General features: G+C 40.7%; 1 protein-coding gene across 2 annotated transcripts; it reads right to left on the bottom strand.

The window, feature by feature from the left end:
- Positions 1–4,378: 4,378 nt before the first annotated feature.
- On the bottom strand, positions 4,379–7,331 carry adcyap1b (adenylate cyclase activating polypeptide 1b; the record flags this gene model as incomplete). Of its 2 annotated transcripts, XM_080546804.1 has the most annotated exons (4): positions 4,379–4,562; positions 5,468–5,572; positions 5,959–6,093; positions 7,228–7,331. In XM_080546804.1, 4 exons carry the CDS (start codon positions 7,329–7,331, stop codon positions 4,379–4,381), a joined length of 528 nt encoding a protein of 175 aa, XP_080402930.1. The 2 variants fall into 2 exon arrangements, with proteins under 2 accessions (XP_080402930.1, XP_080402931.1); XM_080546805.1 differs by lacking the exon at positions 5,468–5,572.
- Between the last annotated feature and the right edge of the window lie 3,982 nt (positions 7,332–11,313).

An 11,313-nucleotide genomic window follows, 5' to 3' on the forward strand; every position in this document is an offset into this window, starting at 1 on the left:
TCCTTTGCTCTCTCTTTTTCTTTCTCTCTCTCAGTCACACACACACACACACGCGCACACACGCCCACAATGCACACATATACATAACCTGCGTCCCTCTGGTGGACCGTTGCCAAGCAACACTTCCCTGATTGGGTTAGGCGGGCTCTGGCACACACACACAAACTGGGGGGGATCACATCACACACTCATCCTCAGCCACTCCCATCTTGCAGGTCCCATGGGACAGGACAGCACTTCCAAGGCCAAGGATGGAGAGAGGAGAAACAGGAGAACAGACATGCTGCTGTGTACAGCTCCCAGATTCATAGACTCCTGTTCATTAGCGCAGGGGATGAGCCTAGTCAATACTCTACTTTGATTACAGGATGTTTTTTTTTTTTTTTTTTTAATAGGAGATATGAAGTGAGAAACAATGTAGGCATGGTTGGTGAAAGATCGGACACTCGCACACGCCTTCTCCTTCTCTCCTTTCATTGCTTTTTGTGTGCTCTGGGAGGTAAGCTCAATACCGCGATCCTCCTGGAAATATTGACTGGGTGAGGATGAAATAGAGTACTAGTTTGAAACCTTTAAAGGGTTCTCACCCGGAAACTCCATCTCAGTTCAAATATACTGAAAAAACCTTATACTTTCTTCTGATAGTACACACAATCTCAGTTTTCTCTCATGTATGTACCAATAAAACTCTTGTTCAAAGTTCACAATGCGTGTGTGAAGCAGAGAGTTTTCATACCTGCCTTATGCTCAATAATGTTGTTTACTCTTGAAAGGACATTATGATAGCTACCTTTTAATTGAGTTGGACCATACCATTCCCATTCCCATAGAATGGACCATACCATTCCCAAGATATAAAGTGACTGAAACAGTGGCCCTACGTGACATTTCCTGTTTGACATTGTCAGGCGATAGATCCAGAGAGCGGAAACAGACGACAGGAGAGAGAAAGACGGGGGGGGAGCCGAGGTGTTTCTGGAGCTAGCCTGAAGTCTTCAGGAGATTTCTCTTTTCCTCTTCTTCTCTTCACAGTAGTGGTGTGATGGCTGGAAGCTCAGTTAGACTTTATTAGCTTTAATGTGCCTGGGTGTGCTTTTAAAAGGTCTCACTCGGTCTCTGCTGACAGGGGGTCTCTCTCTCACTGGCACGTCATCAGGAATGGGAGGACTCGCCACAGAGGGAGCATTTGGAGTGAGCATTTCATCTTGTGGTGGTGTGTTGTGAAAATATTTAAATTGGGCACGTCAGTTTTAAGTGTCCCCCAATGAACTGAGGTAAAAATCAAAGCATTGATCAAGTCCATAATATAACAGATATCTTAGACCTCTCTAAGGAGAAACATTTGACCACTTAATTCTTTTTGTTGGCAATTGATGGGGCCCTTTTCCCTATAGGAGACATGGAGTGATGGGTGGCCCAACCCTTACAGTTCTAGAACGTTCTCAGGGGTTCTAGAATGTATCCTAAGTCTATAGGGACCATAACATATATCTGGACTAGGGCTATGGTAGGGTTCATGCGTATAGCCATATACTGTGTGTTATATTTCAAAATGCATAAGCTATTACATCTACAATGAAGTGTGTCAAAGATTAGACATCGATTAGGAATTGTGTTGTTTACAAAAATTTATTCATACAAATCTTACAGTTTAAAGTAAGTAAATTATTGACCAATATCAAACAATCAACAACACCTTGTTATCAACATTTAACACTGTCATTGGTTCACACAACTCTCACAGACACTAACCACAACATTTCACCTCTTCCGTGGAATCAAAAAATCTCACTCTATAATCATTGGCCATGCTTTTAAAGCCTGTGTCTACTGTCTACTGGTCAGACCAAGTAGAACGATCAAAGAGATTAAAGTAAGATAAATGTAAGCTAATGGACTGCAGCATTGTAGGGCCACTAAAATTGCCATCTGTCATTTGTGGCGATTTAATTTTCTCATGTCGAAGCAAGGCACCAAAGCCAAAAGCTGTTTCCACCTTACACACATGCACATACACCATCACACGCACGCAGACATGCACACACCCACACACACACCCACACACACACACACACACACACACACACACACACACACACACACACACACACACACACACACACACACACACACATACACACAAGCCTGCAGGAGAAAGCCGAATTAAAGAAAGATTGTTTTGATCCTTTGCATGGGACACAGGCCACAGATTGAATTGCAGGGTGCATAAAGCTTTATTTGCATAATACTGAATAAATACATATGTATTTCTATAATGTAAGTCTATGGGAGTGTTCCTCTGTGGGAGGGCTATGCCCTCCATACCTCCAGTCTATAGTTTAGTAGAATGTATAGTGGCTTTGCCCCACTGTCCTGGAGTTGCCTCAGTACTCTTTCATAAGGGTCGCTTATTCCTGACGTAAAAGGGAAGAGTTTTCTGTCTCATTGACCCTGATCTCACTCTGCCAGACATCTTCCATGGACGGTTGTCTCTGTAACAAGGTGTGACACGCTATCTTTCTACACCCCTTGTTTTTCTTGTGTAACAGGCTCACTCGCTTCATCACTTGCTCTCCCTCATCACAGCGGCTCATTCCCTCCCTTTCTCTCTCACCCTACAGATACATTGTAGACATCTAACATAGATCAGCTTGGTCATTACAATAAATAGATCACTGGGAAGTCAACACACTAGTAGAGCAATAAGCAAATTAACCTCAACAATGCAACCAAGACAATCAAGAAAATCTGTATTGAATATCTTGTTATGAGCTCAACAATTTAAAGGGATAGTTCGCCCACCTTTTCAAAATCACATAATCACCCCCACCAAAAAACATGCTAATTTTTGACTTCCATTGTTTTTTGGTTAGTGACAGTGCCCAGATAAAGAGAACCCATGTGTGAATTGAAGTCTGCCTTTGTCCATAGACTCCTTTGATGGTAAAGAACCAAATATGTGATTTTGTCATTTGGGTGAACTATCTCTTTAAGGTAAAATTCAACAAGTTGATGCAGTACCAACTTTCACCACCTGTCTGCCCATTTCCCCAACAGAGCTTCATGAGGGAAGGTGGTGTTGAAACAAACTGAGCACATCTGGCTTCAAATTTGCACAAAACACATTGGCATGCAATTTTCTTTGAAACAAGGAGTCAATGTCAACATGCACCAATAGTAAGTAAGAAGCATTATGCCAGTTATAGCCGACATCCCTGACCCAAGTCTGCACAATGTTCCTCCTTTGTTGTCACACCAATGAAGAAAAGGATTGTTTCCAAACCACCTATGCCTCATAATCTATGTCTTGTAGGTGGAATCTAAAGCAGTGTTAGTGCTGCCTAAATATAACCAACAGTTGAAGCGCAAAGTTCAAATGAAAATGTTGTCAATCTAAATACACCCGAACGTGAGATGAATGCATGTATACTAAACATAACACACATACCAAACATTAATTTAGATATCTAATGTTGCAGTATTATTTTTAAGGAAAGGGTGTTTGCGAATAACTGCCAACATAGCCTCAAACTCCACCAATCACTGAAGGAGCACATGGTCAAGGCCTCATCTCCCATCATCACTGTCGACCGTGCCCTTAGACAACCCAAACACAATTGCCCCCTAAATGAGTGACAGGAATTAGGGTTTGACATTCCCAGTCCTAAAAAAATGCAGAATCTCAAACTTTCTCAAATCAGCTAGTTTGATCTAGTGGCTAACTAAAATCTAAAAGCAACCACCACCACCCTTTAACCTTACCCACCCACACCTACCCCCAAGGTCCAGAGGCAGGGTACAAAGCCAATACAGTCACCCACTCAGAGGTCAGTTGTGGGTAAAAGGTTTCCAAGGGCAACATCTATCAAGTCGGATCAGCCTGCCTATGCCTTACAGAGCATGCTCACTACCTCTTTGGGCCTGTTTGGAAAACAAACAACACTAAAAAAATAGAACGTTGGTTACAAAAATAAGTATAACATTCAATACTTTGATTGTCTTTTTAAAATCTATTTATTTTCTGCATACGTAGATGACTTTTAAAAGATTTCAAGCGCATAATGTTGAAGGTGCACAATTTCCTTTTTTTTTCTATATATATATTTTTTGTTTTTGTTTTGTTTTCAACATATTGACATGAAAATAAAATATTGGGTTCCACAAAGTATAACTGTGCGGTATATCAAGTGCTTTTGTACAAAAAGAAAAACAATATTATTATTAAAATATTCATTTTAATGGCTTTACTTCATACATAAATACATGTTTAAAGAACACAGGCGCAATCCACTGTTTGGTCAGGTATATCAGAATGACTTTGATTTCACGATTGGGTATATACACAGGAGGAGGGCAGTTTGGGATCTCTAACGGGACGCTACAAATAGGAAAGTCGGCGTCCTTTGTTCCTAATTCTCTGTCTGTACCTTCGTCCCAGGACCGCTGCGAGGTATTTTTTGACGGCCATCTGTTTTCGGTAGCGACTGTAGCTGTCAGTGAAGATCCCGTCTGAGTGCCTTTTGGATAAAGGTTCCGACTCATCCTCCATACTGGTTTCTTCACTGCAACACAGGGAAACACACAGATCACAGGTCTATCAATATATGATCGTACTATTTCTACCTGCAGGGCAGACAGGTTTCATTCACATTCACGACCCCATAACTGACAGATGAGATTAAATGTATGACTTACAATTCATCCCAAAGTGGACTTTTTGATCATTAGGCACAAATGATCAAAAATGTATATGTCCGTGTAATCTTACATTATTCGTTATTTGACGACGAAAAGATGACATTACAAAAAGAAATCGAGATTCTTCAAGCCTTTAGACAAGTGCTATAAATTATTCATAACTCTTAATGTATTCTGACGCATGGTTTCTTATAGCATTGTTTTGTACAACAATAATACCGACCATGATAGCCTACATACTGGGTGGTTCAGTCCATTTATGCTATGTGTTATATCGAAGAAAACATGCTAGTCAAAGCACCGATCACCAAGCCGTGCCACCACACCACCACAAACAAAGAAGCAAACAGTAGCGAATTCGTGACGTTAGAATGATAAGGTTCTATCTCCATTTAGGGCAGTTCAGAGATATTGAGCGTCAACGTTTTTACATTCCATTATGTTTTGTGAGATGGAACCTTTGGATTTTATGAATTACTAACTCAAAAATGTCAACATTTTAAAAATAACACCACACAGGCATTAATAAACACCTAATGGATCAGATTATGTAAAAAACAAAATTTTGACAAAAATGGAGATAGAACCTTATCATTCTAAGCTCACGAAATGTCTGTGGACAGTTGAAATGTCAAGAAATAAAAAAAAAAGAAACCGAAACAATACGTACACAAAAGGCAAGAGACAATGTCAAAAAAAAAAAAAAAAAGTGAATGAGAGACAACTTTGAGCCACCTGAACTTGGACGGAGGATAAGAGATGCCCTTACCCTACACGTATTGTCATCAGAGAATGCAGATATTGTCTCGCTGTTAACTGACCCAGGATCTCCCTCAGGGCTCTATCTAATTCTTCATCTGCATGCCTCTCTGTTCTGAGATGATGAAACATGGCCACAACACACATGGAGCATCAGTGACCAAACGCAGACAGGATCATTAAATGTCCCAATCAGGTTGAAATATCGCATGATACTTGCATCTTATCTGAAGCGCTAGACACCCCCTCACCCCCCTTATCTATATAATTATCTATATATATATATATCTGTCTATCTATCTATCAGTACATCGACCTTGATACGCTCTACCTTGTACAACATGTTTAGGCTATAATATGAAAATAACATTGAACATAAAACATATAAGGAACTCTGAAAAACAAAGCAAGCAACATTATCGCAACAGCAAAAAGTCCTAAAAAATCAAATTGCATTCCATCAATCAGATTAGGCTATTTGTCATATCTAATGGCCTTTACCTTTTCTCTGGTGGGTAGTAAAGCGTGTACACGTCGTCGTCTAAGGACGGGGGGCTTCGTATAGAAATGTGATCGCTGTCAAACGCCATGTCGGCTAACGAATTTCCGTCCTCGTCATAGGCGTCGTTTTCAAGTCTGTAATGAGAGAAAAATTTAATAATTTTATGTTTTAAATAATTGTTATAATGAATAGTATCAAATGGAAGCGATAGTGTAGATTCATTATTGTGTGGCCGACATTAAGAAGCATTTATAAGCTATCGACTTATTGAAAGCCATTCTATTTTAAAGTATATATTTATATAAGATTTGCATCTTACTTCAATACACCAAGGTTAAAACGCATACTAGAAAAAAACAGAGACAAAACGAAAAAAGTATAAAAAATCATTCCAATAGTTTGGAGCAGCGACCAGTCTAAACGAGCTCCTCTGACAGGTGAATGTCACTTGTGGCTCTGAACTTGTTCCACCCAAACTTATTAAAGCATGTCGGACAGTTTTGCCCAAATCCTACGTGTTTGAATGCGCATTTCTCGGCATTCAATAGTCAGTCAAACAGTCAGGACAAAGGCTATCAATTAGACAGATTTGGGATTTGGGCAGCCCACAATAGATTAACAAAGACTGCTAGACAGAAGTCAAATAAATTAGTTGAGAAATTAAGGTCGACGAAGACACGCGCATAAATTAGATAGATTAAACCTTAAACAATCCTGATCAATCTAATCATATAACGATGGAGCCCCCCATCCCCCCCCACTCCCATTCGTGTTGCCTCGCCTCTCCTCCGTGACGTCATCCCATCGGGCTAGCCATAGTTGCATTGACTGAGCTGCTCTCATTTTAATAAGGGGAGTTCTGCCCTGTCCCACCGGACAGACACCGATCTCAACGGAGCATTTTCCGCGATCATTTTCCATTTTAAGATTTAAAATACTATTATCAAAACGACACTGTGTGGAATACTTTCCATAATAATTGATTGTAGCCTATTATAGGCATATCTATGTTGTAGAAATGTCCATACTGGCGTGCACCATTAGATTACATCAAATGTAGACAATTCCAATTTTCTGCGCTTCTTGGGAGAGTTAATGAACAAAATAAAAGGTTTGAGATAAATAAATAAAAATGCGTTGACTAGAAAATGTGTTCGACCAATGCTCAGCCACAAGAACGCACCTATATATGCCTTATCATAGATGATCATTTAAAAACACCCATAGCTTGGCTTATGATCAACAGAAGCGATGGTACCACTACCTACCTAATTTTCGGGTAACTTAGTCCGATAGGCGTGCAGTAGACGCTGTAGTGCATTATGATTCCATAGATCAGCAACGCTAAAGTCGCTTTTCTAGACCTGGCCATGCTGTTGAAAAACGAAAAAACAAAGTTAAACAGGTGAAACTGCCAATGCTGTCTGTCTTCACATGCTTTGTCTGAGCAAATGCACATTGTTGTATATTTGACCCATCTAAATCAGACAGAGGCTATCTGGGATTAATTGCATCGAATTGCATGCAAATCATTTTAAAGCAACAACCCATCAACATTATGCATAATATCCACTTAGGTTGAAAATCTGCAGGTAAAAACGTATTCAGTTTACAATATCCATGCAGTCCAATCCATAAAAGTTTAGGAGTGTCATATGTGACATAAAATCCACTTCCATTGTGTAGCCTATCAACGGTTAAGTCAAAATATTCCACATGCACATATTCCAAATTCCACAACTTTACTTCGAGTTTCTTCATCAAATTCCTCCAGCCTAAAGCCAAGCCAGATAATATGTGCCTGTTTGGAAAAGCGAACATAGCCACCTACCCAGAGAAGGATGAGAGAGTGCTGTTGGATGCGGTCCGGGTGCGGCTGTTCTGGGAGAGAGAGATAGCTATCTTTCTCTTTCTTGGCTGAAGCGCCTCCGCCGTTTCCTTATGTGCCCCGCAACACAGCCAACCTCTGCACTTGTCTTTTATACACAATATGCGATAAAAAACGAATCGTTTGAACAAACAAAAAACTCAGTGAAAATAAATGCTCGTTCGTTTGTCTACATATCTTTGTTCCGAACTTTTTGTCCTGTCTGTGCTCCGATTACCACGGATTTTTATCTATGTATCGTGAGCCTTGCCTTTTTTTTCAATAAGTCACATTAAGGATGCTATAGACGTCATCAAGCCGCCTTCCTCCCGGAATATAATAGTACAGTTCCTTCCTCATCAATGAACCCGTCAGACACATCACCCCCCCCTCCCCCACCACCATCCCCCCCCCCGCAGATGGAAGTTTACTTCAAAACTTAATTTTCCCGAAAGGGGGCGAATGCATAGGCTACATTTATTAACTTTATACACGGTGATGTGTAACGGTCAGCACAAGGCACTGTCAGCTCCGTGGGCGACCAGCCGACCACAATGTCCTACGGATTATCGATAACTCCAAATAATATTTCACTATAATTGTTGCTTAGGCCTTTCTGGGAAATCATAGGCTGTCATATCTGCGAACAATCGGACCGTGACAGCCTGGTTTAGGGTAAAGGGCGAGGGGACCCCACCCGCGGAACCAACAGGAGGAGCTGTCCAGTGACTCAGTGCTGAAATGAAGAGAAAGATTCGAGATTTTTTTTCGAGAGAGATTTCGAGAATGCGGTTTATTTGTCAACTCATTTCGACTTATCCTCCTGACTTAGGGCGAATATTGGACGATGTAACCCTCGGATTTTCCTTTAGGCTATTGTTCCAATACGCCCCACACAAAAAAGGTCAAGCACAAAACATTTGGTTAAAACGAGCCTTATAGTCACTTAGTCACGAATACATTTGACATTTAATTTACATTTAGAATACAGCTCTGGGGGCAAAAACTCTGCATAAGCAAGTTTTCTCTACACTGTCGAATTGCTGTCCAAGAAGCATTTTTTTTCCTAAAGAGAATTATGCGCATTAATAACCTAATAATGTCGTGTTTTCCTGTTCTTCTATTGCCAATGAACAGATAGGCCTTGTGTTTCGTTCTTAGGTTTCACCAGTAGACATGGGCCTACGTCTATGGGAAGAGCCCATTGAAAAATAATATTGCCTGAGAAAGATGTACGTCATCTTATTAACTCTGACGCAGTGTGACGAACAAGGCAGTCATCATGGGACCCAAAACTTACGTTTGCCACCTAGGAACACGTAACATAGTCTGCATAGCACAGGGCGATTGAGACTCATCGGCCCATGAATCATGTGTGGACGTTCACAGTAGACTGCTTAATAAACGGCGCCATCGTGTGGGCAAAATGTGGACTTGCAGTGTCTCCTGAAACAAACCAAAATCAGAACCGCCCAATTGATTATAGCGCACACACACACACACACGCACGCACGCACGCACGCACGCACACACACACACACACACACACACACACACACACACACACACACACACACACACGCACACACACACACGCACACACGAATTGTATTGAATAAATCATGGCAGACATGAGGGCCTAAGTGAGATTGATCATAATTCAACTAACACAGGAATAATAATATTATTTTGACATATATAGTGATTATAACCGATTTTTGGCAATTAAGAAAGGAACCACTGTCACTTGAATAGCCCACAAAGGAGTTGTTTTCACGGCAGGCGGACAAGCAAATGCCCGCTATTACCGACCGTGTGGTGAGTCATTGGGGGTAAAATGCTTACGGTTACGGTAAGCGCATATTTCCTCCGATGCGTCGCAAGGAGTCGATATGCTACCCCACCCCACCCGACATCAACTTGTTTGTGTGTCGACAATAAAAAACAGTTCTGAAAGCCAGAGTTCTCATCAGCCATGCCAAAAACGAATCATTCGCGGAAGACGTCAATTGACTGGGGAATTCGGTGACTTTTGATAGTGAACTGATGACGGCAAAGGGAGTGTCAGTGTGTCAATCCCGTCCAACTCGGCTACCTTACAACAGCTCGTGACGTTAGAATGATAAGGTTCTATCTCCATTTTTGTCAAAATTGAGTTTTTTACATAATCTGATCCATTAGGTGTTTATTAATGCTTGTGTATTGTTATTTTTTAAAATGTTGACATTTTTGAGTTAGTAATTCATAAAATACAAAGGTTAAGGTTCCATCTCACAGAACATAATGGAATGTAAAAACGTTGACGCTCAATATCTCGGAACTACCCTGAACGGAGATAGAACCTTATCATTCTAAGCTCACGAGCTCTGTTTGAGTTAGAACAATGTTTCTTCGCAATAATGTAAATGTTGAGGCAGCATGTATAACTATGACAATAAAACAACAATTAGGTTAAAGAGCAAGACTCCATCCAAACTTAGCGGTGTCACTAAATCACCATGTGCACATTAGGACACGTATTTCATCACATATTATGTGCATGAGATGTTCACAATAGATAATGTACTGTACATTGAATAACACATTATTATTACCAAGAATAAAAGGACTGTTTTTTCGAGAGACCTTTGAAGGGAGAGGCTTGCCAATTGACCTTGATGGAGAACGAGCTGAAGATACAGTATAGCCTATGTGCCGCTGGAATAAGGGAATTAAACTGCAGTCTCAGAACTAGTTCATTAATATGAGATGTGCCTATTACCTACATGTAGCCTATCTGACATTATAATCTCGCAACCCAGAATCGCATCTCATGGATTCTGACTTTTAGTGAGACTAGTGACTTAACAGTGAACACCGCAGCACAGAGCACTCTGAGTCAGTAGGGGGCAGCATTACACCATCGAAGTGGGAGAAGACCATGAAGCAATTCCCTTGGCCCTTTAAACTTTCATATTTAGTTTATTCAGGCAGTTTACCCCTTCCTGGTGTTATTTTACTATTTTATCTACCATTGAGACACATTCACTAGGCTACCTAGCACCTCCTCTAGCAGTCTTGTCTAGGAAGGAAATAGAAAGTAACAGAGGTAGCCTAACCTAATACATAGGCCTATGAAGTGAATTAGAGATCTCACAATAGACTATAACCGTAAATGATATGCTCATGACAGTGACCCGCCACAATTTCGGGAAAACTCAACAGAAATAGCCAATAACTTTAGCTAAAACAGTAAATTATGTAGACTTCTGAGATTGCAGTCACTCATCCCTAGAGGGCGCCAAATCCAAATTCTGACCTATACCTTGACGCGCCCGGGATAGGGTACAATACAAATTTGCCTAATCTACACAGTGCATTTTGTGAATAATGACAAACCCATCTTCGAGAACACATCTTTCCTTCTGTGAAACTCTTTAGGGTGGTCAAACATACGATCTAAAATGCATGTACAATTAACAATTTAGAGGTAGCACATCTGATTCCT

Source organism: Nansenia antarctica (genome assembly GCF_963989245.1).
Source record: "Nansenia antarctica genome assembly, chromosome: 16".
Classification (NCBI taxonomy): domain Eukaryota; kingdom Metazoa; phylum Chordata; class Actinopteri; order Argentiniformes; family Microstomatidae; genus Nansenia; species Nansenia antarctica.